Source organism: Schistocerca americana, chromosome 5 (assembly GCF_021461395.2).
Source record: "Schistocerca americana isolate TAMUIC-IGC-003095 chromosome 5, iqSchAmer2.1, whole genome shotgun sequence".
Taxonomy (NCBI): Eukaryota; Metazoa; Arthropoda; class Insecta; order Orthoptera; family Acrididae; genus Schistocerca; species Schistocerca americana.
The window spans coordinates 449987498-450009068 of record NC_060123.1 but is presented as its reverse complement, the minus strand read 5'-3'; the positions used below and the strand labels follow the sequence as shown (position 1 = coordinate 450009068).

General features: G+C 36.9%; 1 protein-coding gene across 1 annotated transcript in view; it reads left to right on the top strand.

The window, feature by feature from the left end:
- Nucleotides 1-21571, top strand: part of LOC124615274 (transportin-1) — a 144034-nt gene that overhangs the window by 53432 nt on the left and 69031 nt on the right. Inside the window, exons 6-8 of the mRNA XM_047143028.1 lie at nt 9455-9536; nt 9863-9985; nt 15921-16275. Of these exons, the coding sequence (XP_046998984.1) occupies nt 9455-9536; nt 9863-9985; nt 15921-16275 (560 nt within the window). The remainder of the gene's footprint in view (nt 1-9454; nt 9537-9862; nt 9986-15920; nt 16276-21571) is intronic.

Genomic DNA, 21571 nt, shown 5'->3' with positions numbered 1-21571 from the left:
GCTATATTTACAATCCCCCTCTCCGTATTTTTCCACCTAGTCAAGTTGCAGTAAAGAAACACTTTGGATGATAATTTAGTTTTTAGGTGCCTTGTAAAACCTATTTAAGGATTTCTGTGCCAGATAAGCTCTCTATATTAGGACCACGGAATCGGAATGGTTGCCCTTGAAGTCTTGCGTGATCCGATGGCTGGAGAATGTAGATATTGTGGAGTGTGCTCTTGTAACTGCTTCCGTATCTGCAAATGTTTGTTGCAAAGATAGAGCATAAAAACAACCTGAAATGTGCTAGCTACAAGGAAATTAAAGATCATCTAAAAAAGAAGCTACTTGGTCTGAAAAACACGTTTGTAAAGACTCTTACTCCAGACTTTTCTTCTTTAATTATTGACCAACTTACATATTGTTATTGCTTTCCACTTCCCCATGCCAGCTAGTATTTTCCTATAGTACTGGAAAAATGCTTATGAAAAGGTTACAGGTTTTATACTTCTGAGCACTTTAGGTAACGAAATCCAGCAAAAGACAACACATTTTTGAAAGATCTTTGATTTACATCGGCATTTGAAGTGCACGTTTGCTTAATACAAAAGTGGAAGTACAAATTACACCAAATACAACAGTTTAGTTTCTGAAGCACTTCTAGGGTACTGCTTAACCACACCCTCTGAGAAGAAACAACAAAAAATTATTGATGCCCAATATTATACGCAAAAGTTTAGCTTTTCTTGAAGCTGTGCTGTATTTACACATTACATTAACTCATTAACTTTTCCTCTTTGTATGGTCACGCTACTTAACAGTAATGTTGCTATTGGTTGATACATAACGTGCCTTATGCTCTGAATAACTACTGTAACTGGCTGGTGAGATCACGTGACGTGAGCTATGATTGACTGACAAAAAGGCATCGCTCAACGCAATCTCTTGTTTCAGAGCTCCAGAAGCTTCCATGCTGTAACGGGTGAAATTTGCGTATATATTTTCGCAATACGAAAGGAAGCTGTGTACATGTTCTGCATCAAAGATCTTTCCAAAATGCATTGTTTTTTGCTGGCTTTTGTTTCCTAAAGTGCTGGGAAGACCTATGCTAGTATAACACTGATTCAAAGGACTGATAGGTTTTATGGCTCCGAGGAAAAGTATACTGTTGCTTGACACAGATGAAATGCATTTTCACCTGTGTTATAGTGTAATTTCATCCGGGAAAAAGTGTGTTTTTTGACCGGGAAATCCAAGAGGTTTTTTTGTGTCCACATATACACCCTATTATCTTTTTTGTAGAATAAATCTATACATTCTTCGGAAGTTTTCCGTGTGATTTCCAAATTGCAATGATCAGCTGACATCCACTGGCAGAACTGAACTTGTTCAATTCAATTTTCATCAAGAGTCTTGTAAAATTTTACTTATTACTGTTTCCTTTGGGAAGTACTTGCATTTTCACATCTTGCAGTCAGTTGATGGGTTGCAAAGCATTTTTGCAGTGCATTGCTTCTAATTGTTCAAGTTGCCATTTGTTATGTGTTTAGTATGGAACAACAAAAAACAGTGTGGTAAGTGTCTCCTGACCTGCATTTCTGGGTGACTTTCCTTAAATCTAAGAAAAGACCTCCCCACTCCTTTTCCTTCACCCCTCTACCTTTCCCTTCAACTCTTCTGTATTTAGAATAACATTTTCTGTCATTACTCTTTCAAGTTTTGGTTAGTTGTGCACACAAAAATGGAGTGTGTACCACCATGCCTAACTAAGACAGTGTTTTGGTCTCAGCTTCAGAGAAACTTATTTTTATGTTAGGAAACTTGTCTTTAAAATGTTTGTAAGCTTCTTAAAGGTTACACGAAGCAAGTGTTCTCGATATTTTCGTTTTACTTCCATTTGGTTCTTTCAATGTCATGATCTCTTTAATACCTTGCATTGCCCAACTAACTTCATAGTTTTCATAAAAAGTGAACATACAGTTTTGACAGTTTACGTTGGTAAATATTTCCGTGGTTTTGGGTTTGCACTTTCCATAAACCTTTTTTCTGACAATTTTTTTTTTTTTTTTTTTTTTTTTTTTTTATATTGCCAAACAATGTAATTAGGAGCATTAAATTTACTCAATATCTTCCTGGAACTCCACTTTCCAGGTAAACTTGTAAGAATCATTAGTTTTTTGCCTTACTTGTAGAGTTAAAAAGTTAATTTTGAGATTTTGAAGAAGAGATTCGTCAGTATTGGTATCATTATGTGATGAAGAATTTTCAGTAGCAACAAAAAGTTTAAATTACATTGATGAGATTTTATTCACTTTTGATTCGGCATTGTGCTTGGATGTTATTTTGTTGTTCAGACAACCGTTGAAGTTATAATGGAGTCTGGGTCTTTGTCCAGAATGATTATCTTCAATATAGAAGAATCTTCATTTTCAGCATTTTTATCACTAAATGGCCCTGTATTTTTCAAGTTGATTACATCTTTCCTACATTTATCACAACTTGTGGAGCTGTTAGGGATTTGTGGAAATAGAAATCCATGCTGTGACATTTCTCAGTTCTTTCTGTATCTAAAAAGAGTTGATACTGTCAATGGATTAAAACACTTCACTCTTGCAGCACTGCACTTTATACTAGGTTCTACATTGATACAAAAATAACATAAAAGCTCTCCTTCAGTATAGTTCTATTTGTAAACGAACTATTAACAAAAAAACAAGTTCCACAAAAATATATAAAAAATTGTGGAAATGCTAATATAAAAAGTTTAATTTTCCACCGTAGAGGGAAACAATAGAGAACACATTCTATCAGCAAAAGCTCTAGTCACTGAATGATTGTACAGAAAGAAGGGCATTGCTGGAGGCAGACTCCGCTTGTTTCAACTTCTTCACAGCCTGTATGCATAGACAGGAACCAACTTGCTCATCCTGCATACACTGGCGTAAGTCTTTGGAAATTGAATGTACAGTTTGATTAATCTGTTTGGGCCAGAAATATTACATCAGTAATTACAGTTTTTTCATACTGTATTTAAATTTGTAGCTATATGTCCCATGTTCAGTATATTTGTTTTACCAATTAATAGGCTACCGGTGTAAACTGTATAAAAGTAAGCAATCAATTTAAGTATAGAATACGCTGATTGGTTTTGTTTTGCGATGATGGTCTTTTGATATTTCTGATATTAGTTACCTTTCTATATATTTTATTAAATTCCAATTTGTTAAAGGTAGGCTTGGTCAAAAATGGGGCTATTAGTGAATTTAAAATAAAAAAATAAGGAACCCATCATGATTCCTTTTTTGTATTTTTCCATATTTTTTTACTGCTGTACTAAGTATTTATGGAAATATTTTGTAAATTTTGGTTATGTACTTCAGAAAAAAATTAAATCAAAATTTACATTTGTCATAGTCTCCATTTTGAACAGTTTCCAGCCCCATACTGGGTCTGTTTGGAACAAAAGTCCTGTTTCCCCATTATATTTCTGTGTCCACTCTGGTCTAGTTCTCGCTTCTTTCTTAAACAGGCTCCTCCACACCTTCCAGCCCTCCATCTCTTGGTCTTCATTTTCATCATCCCTTCACATCTCCATGTATTTATCTTTGTGTAAGTCCTCTTGTTGTCCACTCTCTTTAAGTGCCAATACCATCTTAGCTTTGATATTTGTATCCTGCTCTGGAAGGGTTCCTCTTTCACTATTGCCCTTACCCTGTCATTCCTCATCCTCTCTCTCCTTGTTACTCGTATCCTACTTCTGAAGAACTTCAGATTACAAGCTTCATCATCCAGCTAACACACACACACACACACACACACACACACACACACACACACACACGTCAATACTGGGATGTTGTAACTTCTACACATCTTTTTTGCTGTTTTCTGGGACATCTGTGTTCCAAACCAGGCTCCTAGCACTTCGGAGGAATGCTTCTGCCTGTCTGCCATCATCATTCTTCCATTTTCCTCTACCACACTTCCACATTACTTAACAATCTCCACCTTCTTAAATTGTTCACTTCCAATCCTTATTCTACTAGTCTCAAATTTTTTTATATTATATTTCATTGTGTACCAACTCCTTCTTTCCAGGCATTCAGCTGCCTCTTCACTGTTTCACCAGATCATAAAGTCATCCATGAACACCATTTTCAACTTGTCTTATCCAGCTGTTTGTGCCACGTTAATCATTCTCACGACCACAATGAAGGGGAGAAATAACAAGCACTGCCCTGTTTCGCACTTGTTTGCTGGAACCAATCCATCCTTTCATTTCACGATTTCACACAACTCAGACTTACACAGTACATCTCCTGCACTCTAATTGTTGTCTTTCTTTCCATTCCTGTCTTTTCTAGTGCTTCCCAGACCTTCCTTCTACAGACACTATTAAATGTCTTTTCTATATCGAGAAAGGCCAAGACGAGGTCTCCCCCAAATTCATAGTGGGTCCCCTGGATTTGCCTCATGGCAAATATGAGGTCAACAGTTGACAGATCTGAAACCATGCCGTTCCTCTCTGTTCGTGAGTGGAAATATGCAAAATACGTCAGGAGGTTGATACATGTGTTTCTGAGATTAGCAATTATATGAAGAGCAAAAGTAACTGAACTTAATTGTTTGAAGAGCTCAGTAATATGCTTGTTCCTGTTCAAGTTTTCATCAGTGTGTACACCCAAAAATTTGGAGCATTCTGCTTACTGACTCGCACTCATGTGCTGCATCAATTGTTGGTAAGTCTAGTTGTTGTACAGAACTGAATGTGTGGTTTTTTCAAAATTTAAGAAGAGGCCATTTTCAGAGAACACTTGATAGTCCTTTGGAAAATATCATTTACTAACTCTTCTGTTGCTTTCTCTTGTCTGGATTCTGCTTTCCGGGATCTTTTCATATACCTTGACGCAGTGTGGTATCAGTGTGACTCCCCTTTGTTTTCTCCAATCCTTTCTCCTTTCTTTCTTCAATGTAGGGACAGCTAGTGCCTTCTTTTGTCTTCTAGAGTCTTCTCATTCCAAGCTCCCCCCTCCAACCTCCCTGCCCCCTTCCCTCCCCCCTTGCCCCTCTTCCTTTCACATGGCCACTTTTCCCAACCTACCCTGCTACCATCACCATTTTGACACTCACTTTGTCCATACCTGGTAGCTTTCCTCCTTTCATGATGTCCAGTGTTATTCCAATTTCTTTCCATGGCAAGTCATTTTATCCCCCAGAGTTTAATCTGTCTCCTTCAGTCTGTTCGGTTATCCTCATCTCCAGGTTTGTTTGGATTTAGCAAATGCTGAAAGTATTCCTTCCACACTATCTTCAATGCCTTTTGCTATTAACTTTCTCATTTCGATCTATCATTGCTGCATCCTCTCTCAAATCTCTCGTCTTACTTTTGACCGTTCCATAAAGTACTTTCTTATTTCCTCTGCTATCTTCCTCCATCTTTGTCCATTCTTCCATCCACTTTGTTCTCTCCTCAGCCACCGTTTTATTAGCCTCTTTTCTTCTTTTCCTTATACTCCTCTAGCTAATTAATTCCTTTCTTGGACCCACAGCTTAAAGACCTCGTTCTTCCTTCCCACTACCTTCTGGACTCTCATTTCATCATGGTGTCTCCTTCCACCAATTTCTACCACTTGCGCTTCCGCAAACAGCTACTGCAGCTTCTACCATAGCATTATTAAATTGTTCCCATTCCTCTTCTCCTGTTTTTGGTTCATCCTTCGGTAACATTTCCCTTAAAATCTCCCAGTATACTTCTTTGTCATCCTCTTTCTTCAGTTTCCATACTCTAATTCTCTTTTCCTGGTTGTGTCTTCTTCCATTCCTTATTGATTCTCACGATCACTACCAGCAGCTGGTAGCCACATCCAATGCCTCAGCTGTTAGTACTTTTAACCTGTTGCAGTATTATTCATCACCCAAACATAGAACATACAATCCACAAAAGGTTTCTGTGCCAGATTCTAACTATGCCACATTACTTTCTGAATTTCTTATCCCTAAAACACTGAGATACCTATCACTAAACCTTTTCTTTTGCAGATTTCAGCAATCTCTTTCCTTATTCATTTCTACTTTCCCATCCTTCTGCTTCCAGTATATTTTCATTCCCCTTCATCTTTCACTCACTAGATACGCATTCAAGTTTTCCATGACTGTTATCCTTTGCCCATTCAACTGCTTTTATAGTCCTTCCTCAAAGTCCTCCTCCTTGCAATGTCTAGCCCAGTTGAGTTTCTCATTATTCATATCTTCAATCTTCTGTTAGTTACATGTTCCATAGATTTGAAAGATTCCTTTATTGAAATAAGTTTTCATGAATGTGTACTCCCAAAAATTTGGAGCAGTCTACCCTGCTTACTGGCTCCTACTTATGTGCCACATCAATCGTTGGTAAGACTCTATTTGATGTACAGAACTGAATGCCGCTTATTTTTCACAATTTAAGGAGAATCTATTTTCAGAGAACCACTTTGGAACATGTCATTTACTAACTTTTCTGTTGCTTTCTCTCTAATGGGATTTATTATAACACTAGTATCATCAACATAAGTACCAGTTTTTCATGTTGAATGTTAAGTGGACGTCATTCACATATATAAGGAATAGGAGTGGACCCAAAATTGAACACTGTGGGACTTCCTTTGTGATTTTATCCAGTCACTAAAATTTTCTACCTTTCTGACATTGTCTAAATTATTCAGCACAATCTTTTGCATTCTGTTTGTCAGGTATGATTCAGACCAGCTGTGTGATAAAGCCATAAAACTTGAGTTTTTCTAAGAGTGTGTTGTGATCGATAGAATTGAAGGCCTTGGAGAGACCACAAAAACCACCCAACTGCCAATGCATTATTATTTAAGACTTGTACCATTTAATGGATGTGTGTATAAATAGCATTCTCTGTTGAACAATCTTTTTGTAATCTAGACTGTGATATGCTAAAAACTTGTTTCCACTGAAGTTTGCAGCTACTCTTGAGTACGTTACTTTTTCAAATGTTTTGGAAAAATATGTCAGTAAGGAAATTGGATGATATTTGTTTAAGTATATCTTGCCACTGTTCCTGTGAGGTGGTGGTTTAATAATTGAATCGGTCTTTTTTAAAAGGGCGGAAATCATGAAATGCAAATTAATGAGAAATCGAAGAAACTGATTTTAGAAACAGACTATTTGAAAGTACATAATTCTGAGCATTGCAGTTACTTTCAGTGAAGATTTATTGTTTTGAGCCTGTGATATTTGTTTGTTGTTTTAAGGCTGAGCTGCAAGCCTTGCTAGTTCGCAATATTTTATTGTTTAACTTCTTACTGTATGTGATACCCTATAGTAATTGTTAGAAAATCCACACTTTTAAAAAGAGATTGGCTTAAGCATGAAAAATGATAATGAAAGACTGGTAATTGATAACATTACAACATTCTATTACACCACAGGTCATTCAAAATCACACACGAGAAGAAAACTGTAATCAAAGTGCAAAATATTACAGTAGGTTACAAGTAACATGCTTGACTTCTTGAGAATCTGCTAATTCTTTAAGAAATAGGTCTTGCTCATTCTTATTAGGAATATTGTTAAAGTTTGTAATAATATGTCTCCAATTTCTTCCACGCTTTCTTCTTATATCTCAAAATAACAACAATAAAATTAATTTCAGAATTACGAAAAGGATATAAACATAGCTGTTTTTGTTTTGTTACTCATGATGTCTTAGGTTACGTTCATGATAACCAAACAGAACGTATTAGGGTATTCATTTGGTGTTAATTTTTGTGACAATAATTCGAAGGAATGTAATAGAAATGTGCTAAATAAAATGAAAGATTTTATTACCCATAAGAGAATTCACTTTTTTTTAGTTTCAATTGGTTTCCCTGTGTGATTAGCACGGGCTTCACCCTTAAATAGAGTTGCTTCTATTTTCTTTGACTGGCTGCCTTGTCTCCTGTTTGAGGATATTCCTTATACATAGTTTTCATCATATTATCGGCATTATTTATTTCTGCCAAGATATGAATACTTACGGGTATTTCAATGACTTTCCTTAAAATACTACAGTATTCTTTGTAGTATACAAATAATGTTGGAACTTATCATCTGTACCTCTTCTTGTAGAGCATCCCTCACAACTCCATTCTGTTTTGTCTTCCTTCTTCATTTCCTCTCCAGTACTATCTGTAACCTTTCCTCAGTTCCCTATTGCCTTCTTCTTCCCATTTTCTCTCTCCCGGGCCTAAAATCTATAACTTTCTCCTTTCCCTCATGTCCAGCGTCCCCTTACCTTTCCTGTCAGTGTTCCAGTGTTCAGAGTCCATTTGCATTGCTGGGTCATCTTTTATGTACGTCCTTTCCGAGGCTAGTTCCTTTGTTGAAAGCTGATTGTTGATCCACTGTTGGCTAGCACGGTCTGTCACAGCTTCACCATAGTCAAATTAGCCACCACTTTCCGGAGTTCCTTCAGGGCCTTCACAGCTACCATATTGGCCCTGTGGCACTCAGTCCTCTCTGTACTTACCCCCTGTGTTTTGAAAAGAAAAAAAAAAAGAAAAAGGAAAAAAAACTCGACTAGAACCTATGTTGTATAGCCTTTGAAAGAGCATAAAACTGCTGCAAAAGACACCTTTTCCAGCTCTGTAGCTCAGTTATGATAGCTTCTAGAGTGACTTGAAAATTGGTCAACTCCTACAAATACCTGGGTGTATCACTTTGTAGGATATGAAATGGAATAATCAAATAGGCTGTCATGGGTAAGGCTGATCGTAGACTTCAGTTTATTGGCAGAATATTGAGAAAATGCAGTCAATCTACAAAGATTGCTTACAGATCACTAATGCAGCCCATGCTAGTATACTGTTGGTGTGTGGGCCCCGTACGAAATAGGGTTAACTGTCAAATGTAATTGAGATGGATGGCATGAATGAGCATGGGTTGGTTTGACACATGGGTGTGTCGTAGAGATGCTCCACAAGGTAGTGCCGACTCCTCACACCCCCCCCCCCCCCCCCCCCCCCCACCTCCACCCCCCACATGTGCTCTACTATCCCTCCGCCCTTCACTGCTCCACTCAGGATTGGTGCTTGCGTGCGCACGTCTGTGTGTGTGTGTGTGTGTGTGTGTGTGTGTGTGTGTGTGTGTGTGTGTGTGTGTGTTGGGAGGGAGGAGGGGGGGGTGCTTCTTTCTTTGCCTCTCTAAAGAAGGCTTTGGCTGAAAGCCCGAAGTGTAACAGTTTTCCCATTGTGCCTGTCTGCAACTCAATGTGTCGTCTTCGGGTTGAGTAGTAATCTATCCCTTTCATATTATTACCAGAAAATGTTAATTATTTTTGGGGTAAATTGTCATTATATGACTCTTCACATTCAAAGTATTACATATCATTTTCCCAGTGTATTAAAATGCTAATGAATTAATTTTATTACACATTACAGCTATTAGTTATTTTAATTTTCTTGTCTCATTTTTATCTGAATTACAGATCACATGCTATCGCTTGTGTTAATCAGTTCATCATCAACCGAACTCAAGCCCTGATGATCCACATAGATTCCTTCCTGGAGGTAAGTAAGGAGCTTCGTATATTTAGTCTAGTACTTACAGTCAAGTAATATTGTTTTGTTTCTGTTAAATGTTCTATAGAACCTGTTTATTTTCTCATAATAGCCTGCAAATGAATGATGAGATCATAGCGGTGGTTCAGTTTGTCCATTCCTTCAGTATTGTACGGATGTTGTTCAGAAACTACAGAAGTGTTAAAATTATGCCATTGTTACAAGCTTAGAGAAATAAAGTTAATTCTTGTGTAGAACAATTGCACAACTATTGCGTTGTGTTTCTCTGGCCACTTCCAAGTAATGTATTTTTATTGTGAGTTTTGGTTTTACAGAATCTGTTCCACTTAGCGTCAGACGACGATCCTGAAGTACGCAAAAATGTTTGTCGAGCCTTGGTGATGTTGCTGGAAGTTCGTATGGATAGGCTTATACCAAACATGCACAACATTATTGAGGTGAGTTTTTCATTACTTGTTTTAAGGTGTACCGACCATTATGTACTGAATTGCAAGCTGTGAATTAGTTTGAATGATTTTTGTTGCAACAACACATACACTTACAAAATGGCTGGACTAAAAAATCTGTAACTGAAGTGTGGGTTACGGAGTAAAAAATTGGCCGCAATCATTTTCCTAGTGCTTGTACATCTTGTTGAAGTAATGCAACCCACTCTCGACACAGATGTTTCTTGGAACTCGACCACTTTCTTTCTTTCCTATGTGTCATTGTTCCAACTTATGGTCAGTTATTCAGCTTTTGCTGTGTACAATGTTCTAATGTCATTCTGTAGAGATTGTTACGAAATTTCAATGCTATTGTATTATATAAGATTTTCGCTCCAATATACAGTGTAACTTCGATTTTAATTTGTAGCCCCTTTGAAAAACCCATAAGATCAATGCTAAAAATTCCCCAATTTTACATTTGTTCCTAGTAAGGTTTGCTCAATTCTAAGTTCTTACTTGACGCCTCACTTGACTTCATCCCATTTTCTTCCTATTAACATCTAATGAACAAGTTATAAGTGGCTCAAAAGACAGATGGTTCCCACCATGGTTAATGGCAGAATTAAGGGAATTTTTTTGGGCATTGTGGAGAGGGGAGATAAGGCAACTTGCAACATTTAGCTTCATTGCGCAATTATGACACAACTACTGCTAGGTCAACAGTCGAAGTTTTGTGGACTGTGCCAATGTGGCACGGACAAAGAGGCCCAGCCACCCCCTTGTCTTGTGGCACTTATATCACAGTCTCTTCATTTTTCACGTATTTCCAGTGTACTGTATTCAGCAACAATATCAGGTGTCAACTTAATAAATTCAAACATTGAGAATCGAGGAAATGTCACCCATTTCCGGCTAGTGAACTCTTATTGGCTGGCAACTTGTCAAGTCACCACACCAGCACACAGAAAATGAGCTCACTTACTGTGTGTGAGGAGAGGGGGAGTGGTCCTTCAGTGACAGGAGTGCAGGTATGGATTAAAGCATTTTATGAAGTGCAGAAAATATACTTTTCGTGCAAATGATGTGCTCTGACAGAGATGCCACACGGAAATAGAACAAGGGTTTTGCGATAGCACATTTTAAAGACTTTGGTGTTCAAATCTGACACCATACAGTTGCAATAGCTACATATGCTACTCATATATATACTTTGCACCACACACTGTAGATCGTAAAGATTGGTGGCAGTGATAGAGAACATGAAGTGAAACTGTAGCCCCTGAGCTTGCTTTCAAATTTACATTTTACACACTGTACAAAAATACAGTGAGCCGACTTCTAATAAGCGTGTAACATCACTTAGGAAGTCAACTCATTTTTTCATGTTTCTGTTTCCCTCATCAAATTTAAAATAACACTTTAACAGTGGTAGTGGCAGCTCATAAGAAAAGCATTAAACAGTAATAGCAGTGGTGACACCCTTTGTCATTAAGTAGATATCTGTATTTATGCTTATGGTTTAATAAATTGCTGCTGTGGTGTTTTTGGTTTAATTCAACACGTTCATCAATTTTTGCTTTTTACTGTGTGAGCACGAAGGATCATCTCAAAAAACACTTTTTACGTACTGTAGTCATAGCATATCAAAAAACAGCTTGATTATCTTGTACCCAGATACCAATTTCAATTTTTTTGATGAGTTTTTACTTGCTGTTGCACGTCTATGATTTTGAAGAACTGATGAAATTCATTACTACAAATTATTGTGTAAACATTGTACTGTACATTTAATTTCCTTCACTGAGATTTTATACATAGTATTGGAGAGCATTGCTATTTTTAATTGTACATGCCGATTACATGTATTTTTCCCCATAAAATATGAGCATGGTTTAATGTTTTTCCACAATTCTGTATTTTTTATGTGCAGACTGCACAAAAATGTAAAATAGGGTTCTCACAGTAATAGAAATGGTTCTAGGATGAATACATTATATTAATACTTAATTACGAATACAACGTACATTTCATAAGCATGTGCAACATACCTCCTCTCTCTCTCTCTCTCTCTCTCTCTCTCTCTCTCTCTCTCTCTCTCTCTCTCTCTCTCCCTCTCTCTCTCTCTCTTTAGAGAGAGAGAGAGAGAGAGAGAGAGAGAGAGAGAGAGAGAGAGAGAGAGAGAGCGCTAGCTACTACTTCATATCTAAAAATTCATCTACTGAATAGGAGCAGTTCTCATTCAGAAATTCTTTTAATTTGTGTTGTTGACAGAAGAAAATTTGTGTGGAGATGGAGGCTGTGCCTCTCGTTTATCTTGCTCTTGAAATAGTTGTCAGTAAATATACTAATATAATTTTAATTATCATTAAATTTTAAATGATCATGAATAAACTGGGTAGTCGACAAAAATTATCGTCATGCATTTGTTGGTGTTGTGTGTGTCGACGTGAGGTTGGTGAAGACGTAGTACTTACCACCAAGGATTTAAAATAATATATTGTCACAAAGTATTGATGTAAGTGAAACAATGTGTTCTGAAATTGCCATTCTTAAAAAAAAAAATTGAAATTTAGCGCCATTCATTTTCAATCAGCCTTTTATTTACATATTTCACAAGGCTATTATTTCTTCTTCTTCTTCTTCTTCTTCTTCTTCTTCTTCTCCTTCAGCTTCATATTTGCAAAGTTTGCCTGTATGGAGATTATCAGGAAACTGAACAATTAAGTCACTCATTTCCAAAACGTCCTTTATCCAATTTTTGTGGAAATTGAGTTATTGTTACCATAGCATTCATCAAATTTATTTTGCATCATATTAAACTACAGTTTCGTTCAAAATGTCCTTTAAACCATTAAAATTTGGTAATAAAATCCTGAAATATGCCTATTTAGTTTCAGATTGTCCCTTATCCAATCCAACATGCTCGACTCGTCTACTGCTAATTTTTGTAACAAAACGACCTATACCCTTTGCCTTTTCCTAAGCAATGTGCCCCTCCCCCCCAGAAGTGACTTTTACACACAGTGCAACTACCAAACATTTTAAGGAATAGGTAATTTAAAATTATCATGTAGCGTATTTTTCCAGTGAAATGTGTTGTGGTAGAACTGACAGTCAGCTGAAGCTAAGTTTTGTTTACTGTTGACAATAGGTTTTGTTTATTGTGAAGTTGGTGTTGTTTTTTTTTCACCATGGCGTTTTTGCTAGTTTTTATTGTCAAAATTCTTACCAGTAACTGAAATTAGGCTGTTTTTAAGTATTCTTCTGCATTTAAAGTGAGCTTCTTGTTTTAAAAGTGTACTATACAGGCAGTGTTACAGGCCTAAAAGTTGATAAACTTTGTGGTTAACCAATGGAGGAACTACAACTTCAAATTACTGAACAATAGGTTATGGAGGGACCAAAGTTAACTCCATGCCAGAAGAACAAAACGAAGGAAATGTATAAAGGATCTAAATAAATGGAAAAAGTGGAAGCTCTACACATCAAAGACTTTGCCAAGCCTACCACAGTGCCTTCACTCTGATCAAGTTTTTAAGTGTAATCAGCATACAGTGCAAGATGTTCATAAGTTTCATGGAGGCTTTTATTCTTCGAAGAATAAAATTGATCAGGATAACTATATACTTAAATATACTGTGAGTGAAACACATAATTGGAGAACTAATGAAGATGAACAGAAACAAATCGCTGAAAAATTGGCTTTTCTATCTAATCCCACATACCAAATCTGGAAACATTTCTTTGGTTCGGGTATCCTTTTGTGGCGTACTTGCTGTTAGTGAGAAAAGAGCTCAACGAGTTTGTAAGACACATTTCCACTCCATAAATCTAGCTGTAGAGAATAGAGGAGGAGGCCATAAGTCTAAGCTGTTTGAGGCTAAAAGTCATTCTGTTAATTCATTCATAGAGAGCCTCTGTCCACTTGAAAAACATTATTGCAGAAACACCAGAATAATAAGACAGTATTTTTTGAGCCACCTTTCAATATGTTTGTTTCACAAGGCATACAATTCAAGAGTAGAAAGTGCTCTTAAATTTCCGTATCTATATTTTTATGAAATATTTGTCAAAAATTATAACTTGAGCTTTGGCCCTCCTGCTGTGACCAAGTGCTCCAAATGCATCCAGTTTTTAGCAGGGACAAATCGGTTGAAATTGATTTCAGTCTCCACAAAAAGAGGGCAGAAGCATTCTTTAATATACTGAAAATGAAATCACCCTATCTGTTGACTGCCAAAAGAATTTGGTTTTTCTCAAAATCCCTGACCAGGCAGCTTACTATAATCGACAGTTCTATTTATTTAACTTCACTATCTGCCAAGGTACATCTGAAGATAAGCAAACAAAAAACCATGTTTTTGTATATCACTGGACTGAATCGGACTTCAAAAAAGGTTTGAATGAAATTGAATCGGCAATTTTTCATAGGCTAAGAAATAGTTGCTTGGAAGGCTCTTTGCAGATGGTTGTGGAGGACAAAACTGGAACGGTTTAATGATGATTATACTTCAATACTGGTTGGTAAATGAAGCACTGCCAAATATTAAAGACATTGTTTTAGTATTCCCTGTACCAGATAATTTGTATGTGCCACCTGATTGCGTATTTGTCAGAATTGAGAAGGAAATTCAAAATTGACAGTATTATTACGCCTGAGAAATACATTGAAATCTCTATGGACTGTGGAACTGTTTTCAGTATGACCGAGAGCTGTAATATTTTTGACTGGAAGAAGGTACGCGAAAATTGCCAAAAGAAGCCCTTAAATTGACACTTCAAATTTTCAACTGCTAAAATATTTATTATAACACTAAACAATGTGCTAACCTGTGAAGTACTTGTTGCAGGTGAACGTTGGTATAACACCAATCTCAAAAGGCATAAAAAGTACTCAAACCTGGATTTAAAGTTGAAAACTTTCAACTATCATTAGTACTACCTCGAGTAATGGTAAAAGAGCTGAAAGTGAAAGATGTCAACAAGCTTCTGACTTTTCACTTTGGGGGGAAACTGGGCTCAAAATGAAGACCTGGCCTTCTTAAAAAAAAAAAAATTAGATCCAATCCAGTACAGAATAGACCTGAAGAACAATCTGATGATGAAAATGCCGGTGGACACATGGATGATGAAAATGGCTTCTAATTGCTTCCCAGCAGTTAATAGGTTAATAGGACAAATTCAGATTTAAATAAGTAAATGACTACCCTTATGAAACTTTTAAAATTGTTTTCTGCAATTGTGTTGGTTTAATGTAATGTTATTTTTTAATAAATTTCTGGTAAAGGTATGTTTCTGTTTCCCTAACTTAACCAGAAATTATTTCGGTTTTAAAAATACCTACAGATATTGTTTCCATAAAAATTAAATTATATACATTTACTGATAAAACACTGTTTAAACATTTTCCCCTATTTCCTTTTTTCAAACCGTCTCTTATTTAAAGTTTTTATTTTCAAAATGTCTCTTCTCCATATTTTGGTTCCAAAACGTCCATTATCCAAGAGGTTTTTTATTTATGACAAAATTTTGAAATATGTTATTTTTAAGATGTTTCTTAATAACAAAAATAGATAACTAAGAAACACGCAGAAAAAATTTCAAGTTTATACAACAGAAATTGTTAAATACATTTTTTACTAATTACCGAAGTTTATGCTGATTGAATAAAGGACATTTTGGAACAAAGCGACTCAGTTGTTCTTTCTGCTCTGTTTATTATGTTCGTCATGTTCTGGATAGATTTTTGTTATTTGCACAAGACTGAATGTTTTTGTTATAGCATTCCTAGCCTTTGAGGAGAATATAAGTACAGCAAAAGTTAAGGAAAACAGTGGAGTCTTCCACTATGCTAAATTGAAGATAAATTAAAATTGATGGTGATGTATTTTTCTTGTTGTTTCCATTCATTTACATACATTGTCATGATGATGATATGTTGCAGTACATGCTGTTGCGGACCCAGGACCCAGATGAAGGGGTGGCTCTTGAAGCATGTGAATTCTGGCTGTCCCTTGCAGAGCAGCCAGTATGTAAGGAAGCACTGTCCCCACACTTGACAAGGCTTGTGCCAGTTCTCGTTCGTGGGATGAAGTATTCGGATATTGACATCATTTTGCTGAAAGGTGATGTAGAAGAAGATGAAGCTGTACCAGATCGAGAGGAAGATATTAGACCAAGGTTTCACAAGTCACGAACACACACTGTGAAACACTCTGATGAGAATGGGGAAGATGAAGGTGCTGGTGACGACGACGATGCAATGGATGATGATAGCTCATTGTCTGATTGGAATCTGCGTTAGTATCACAACATGAAACAATTTAGAAATTTTCAGTTTTTACTATTCTCATTGTGTTCTTTAATATATTCAGTTCAACTCATGTGGAAGTGAAATCAAACAATGAAAAGCCAGACCAATGTAACAGTATTATGAAAAGGATAGATTACTACTCACCATAACGAGGAGACATTGATTCGCAGACAGGAACACCAGAAAGACTGATTTACATATTTACATGTGAGCTTTCAGCCTAAAGGCTTTCTTCTAACAGAGAAAACACACATTCACACAAGCACAACTCGCACACAGATGACCACTGTGTGTGTGCGTGCATGCGTGCGTGTTAGTGGACAGCTCACATGTACAGCAGTCTTTTTGTTGTTCCTGTCTGTGACTCATCTCCTCTGTATGCTGAATAGTAGTCTATACTTCACATAATATTTTGTTTTGGAAGTAAATAGTTTATGGTACCCCCAGGGGTATAAAACTGCAAGCTGATCTATTCCAACTCCTTATACATATGGTATGTACTATGTCCAGTTAGGAAATGACATGACTTTGTGTTCTTTTTGTTTTACTAGAATTTTATATTGAATTTTAGACAGGTACAATGAAAAGACTAGTCTTTTCATTGTGCCTGTTTGCGACTCAACATCTCCTCTACATGAGGAGTACCAATCTATCCTTTTCATAATATTGTTGTTATTCCATCCGGGACTTTCCATTGTTTGAAATTTTTTGAAATTTTATATTAATAATGTGAAAATGAATTTACTGAACAAATTAACCATCTGGATCTGCACAGTGTATATTTTTGATAGTTTCAGACAGACCTACAGATAATTTTCATCTGAAGATGTGGGTAGGGGTCGGAAGGGTCAAAATTACAGTTGTAATAGGAAATCTGTCTGTCCTCGCTGGTTCTGGAATATCCTTTCCCATTGTCAAATGTCTGCAGATGTGCATGTTCAGAGACTCCAAGGAAGCAGTGCAAAGCCGTCACCACTAATAAGTATCGGTTGTAAATGTTCAGAATTTAGCACCTTTTATGAATGTGAGTAAATGTATACCATGTATTCATTCGCATCTTACGATCATACTGCTCGGCTTCCAGAGTAGAACTCAACGTGGTTCTTGGAAGAGGTTTGATCACGTTTATCTTGGTGAAGATGACTCTCAGCTGCTTATTGTTGTCATTGAGTTATGCCTGACAAAGAAACCCCTTCTCCAGTCTTACATGTACGAGGATGCTTGTTGTGTGTTGAGTTTTGTGGCAAATGGCAAGGATACAGAACAGAATTATCACTCTGCTCAGGTATCAGCATCACAGCTAACAATTACATCAGCTCTAACTAGTAGTGTCTCTATATATCATATTTTACAGACTATGATACACTTCTTTTTTTGAAAATTTGTCTCCAAAATTCAGGTGCATCTTATACTTGAAATTATATAAAAATGTCCAGTGTTTGGTTTAAAATTCCCACCACTTTAAAAGTGGCCGTATATTCAGTACCGTGTGATACCTGTATCTGGTAACATGGATTTAACTGGCAGCAGCAGTCCACCGATGCAAAGAACATGAGTTGTAGGGATTCACAAGCCTCCTAACACTGTCTCCCTACCTCCCCTCCATCACAAACCCAGAACACTGTCTAGCTTATGATGCATCAATGCAGTCTATGGTGTCAGTGAACTTGAATTGAAAGTGATTTGTGTTATCAGTAACAGTAAAAAAATGTTTGTTTGTAGCTAGTCTCATAATGGAAAAAAAAGGTATTCATATGATGCCGGCTATAAATTGAAAGTAATAGCATATGCAGAATAACATGGAAACAGAGCAGCCGAGCAGCATTTCGACCCTCCACCAACAAAAAACCATTCGTGATAAAAAATCAGGAAGATTGATTGTGCCAATAGAGGACTGAATGCAAAATGCCCAAAACTAGATGGCATATTGAAATGGATTCAGCGACACCGTCGAAATGGCATTGGAGTTAATACAAAAATGATTCAAATAAATGCTCATAAGCAAATGCTACAGTGGAATTTAACAGGCTTTAAGGGTGGAGTTGGTTGGTGCTACAGGTTTATGAAGTGTCATTGACTTAGCATGTAAATCAAAACCAAAATATATCAGAAAATGCCATAAGAGTGTGAAGAGAAAGTATTATCTTTCCACCACTTTATTATTCAACATCGAAAGAACCATTCTCAAACTAAGCCTAAAAGCAAATGTTGACAAAATTCCTCTGACATTTGATGCACTGAGTAACAGGACCGTTACCATGAAAGGTGCGAAAACAGTAACTATAAAAGCAAGGGGACGTGGAAAAATGCACTACACTGTTGTCCTTTCTTGTTGCACTGATGGTACTAAATTTAATCCAGTGATCATTTTCCAGTACATAACAATGCCAAAACCTTCTGAAATACCACCAGGTGGTATTCATGTACCTGACGAGGGTTGGATGGACGAGGCTGGTATGAAGTTATGGATTAACAGAGTGCTTCATTGAAGAAGAATTCTCTTCTTGTACTAGGTCAGTTTAGTAGTCATTTGAAAAATTCTGTGAAAGAAAAATTGAGACAGGGAAATACAGAACTTGCTGTTATTGTGGGAGGAATTACTTCACAATTGCAACCTCTTGATGTCTCAATAAATAAACCATTTAATGTGTATATGAGAGAGGAATGTCACAAAATGGTGATGGATGAAAGCAACAATCAAACAAGTGTGTCAGTGGATAAAAAAGTGGCCTAGAGTGAGAGAAGACATTGTGAAATCTTTCGAAAAGTGCAGCAGAAGTAACTCTCTCGGTGGCAGTGAAGACCGTCTTTTGTTTGTAGATGACAACAGTGACAACAAAGAGGAAGAAAGTTCAGATGACAATTTTCAGGGATTTTAAATGTCAGTTCAGTTTTATAAACTAAGAATTGTTTTAGTCTGGCTTTGCTTAAAAATTAAGATGTGTCTTAGTCTGTAGCATCTTACAGTCTGTAAAATACAGTAATTATTCCGTCGTGGAATTTACCTGAAAAGTTGTGGGGTTGTTTTTTTTTTTTTTGAAAGTTCAACACTAAAGACTAGAAATGAGCTCTGTAAACTCAACAGCGAATCCAATGACATCATCTCCAAATTTGCAGTCACCTTTTGCTCATAGACCCAACTCGTTAGTCTCCGCCATTGCCCATGTGTCACTTGCATGTCGTCGAATAAAAGTGGACTCTAGTCGCTCGGAAAAGAGAAGCGATACGTACTTTGATTTAGGTGTATATTTATACTGGGTGATTCAAAAGTAACTGTACACACTTAACGGATGTAATGAAATGTATGTATGATGTATCCGAATAAGAGTAAAGTGTTTTAGTTTTGTCTGAAATTGTTTTATTCAAAGTTACAGTGCATAATGTAATTTATAGAAGGCATTACATCATGAGCCAGACAGGGTTTTGGTACGTTGTGTTAACTGCATAACAACTAATGTTACTTTGTAGACCGCCCCCTTACACTGCTCAGTTGATTCTGGCATGAAATGCCTTAGCTTACTTGCTTTCGGTGGGGTCCGTTGTATTTCATGGCACCGTTCTACCTACATTTGTAGTCAGTTGTCAGTAGTTCATAGACTACAGTAATTCGATGCAGTATGATGGATGATGGTTTATTCAGTGAATATTTGGTATTTGGGGGGGGGGGGGAGGGGATGGTTGGTTGTATAATATAATGTTATGAAACCAAATAGTGACAGACTTCTTGCGCTTCCTACAGTTTACTGTATTGGATATATTGCTCACCTTTGTGTTATTCTTGATCATATACAGTCATCATTATGAATTATTCTTGTGATCCAGCTGTCCTGTCCCACCACCATATCAAGGTGGTCAGGTAGATGCAGTATTTGGTAATTTCCGAAAAACATTTGACTAGGTGTCACACCTACGCTTATTGTCAAAAGTATGATCATATGGGGTATCAATTGAAATTTGTGACTGGATTGAGGACCTTTTAGTAGGGAGGAACAAGCATGTTATCTTGGACAGAGAACCATCGTCAGCTGTAGAAGTAAATTCAGGTATTCCCCAGGGAAAAGTGTTGGGGTCCTTGCTGTTCATGTTGCATATTAATGACCTTGCAGACAATATGAGCAGTAATCTCACAATTTTTGTAGATGATGCAGTTGTCTGTAATGAAGTACTGTCTGAAAGAAACTGCATAAATATTCAGTCAGATCTTGAAAAGATTTGAAAGTGGTAAAAAGATTGGCAACTTGCTTTAAATGTTCATAAGTGTAAAATTGTGCACTTCAGAAAAACAAAAAAATGTAGTATCCTAAGACTATAATACCAATGAGAGGCACTGTTGCAATCAGCTAAGTCGTACAAATACCTGGGTGTAACACTTCGTAAGAATGTGAAATGGAATGATCACATAGGCTCAGTCATTGGTAATGTAGGTGGTAAACTTTGGTTCACTGGTAAAATACTGGAGAAGTGCAGTCAGTCTGCAAAGGAAATTACTTGCAAATAATTTGTGCAACTGGTTCTAGAATATTGCTCTAGTGTGTGGGGCCCATACCATAGACTAGCAGGGGATAGTGAACATATACAGAGAAGGGCAGCATGATTGGTCCACAGGCTTGTTTAATCCATGGGAGTGTGTCACAGGGATGTTGAACTGAACTGGAAGACTCCCATAAATAGGTGTGAACTATCCTGAGAAAGTCTATTACCAAAGTTTCAAGAACCACCTTTAAATGATTACTCCAAGAATATATTGCAGTCCCCAATGTATCTCTCTCACAGGGATTATGAGGATAAGATTAGAATAATTACAGCGCGCGCGCACACACACACACACACACACACACACACACGAGGCTTTCAATCAATCGTTCTTCCTGCACTCCATAAGTGAATGGAATGAGAAGACACCCAAAAATTAATACAATGAGATGTACCCTCTGCCATGTAGTTAAAGGTGGTGTGCAGAGTATAGATGTTCGTAGATAATATGAACTTTTTCTTCTGGACTTTGATCTGTTGCAGGATGATGCTGAAATGAGATCATGACTACTATTTCAAGCTATGAAATAAACTTTGAACTAATTCTTCTTCTATTGCAATGGCAGAGCCCCTTAATTACAGCTTGAAATAGCCTAAATCTGCAACACAATTTTGGTGATCCTCTTCTCCAACCCATCCACGACACCACCAACTCACTGTCAAAGCATATCTATATCCCTGTGCAGCGAGTGAGTGGTGCTTATCTCCTGATGACTTGCCGCTGCTCTTTTTCTTAACTGTTTACTCAC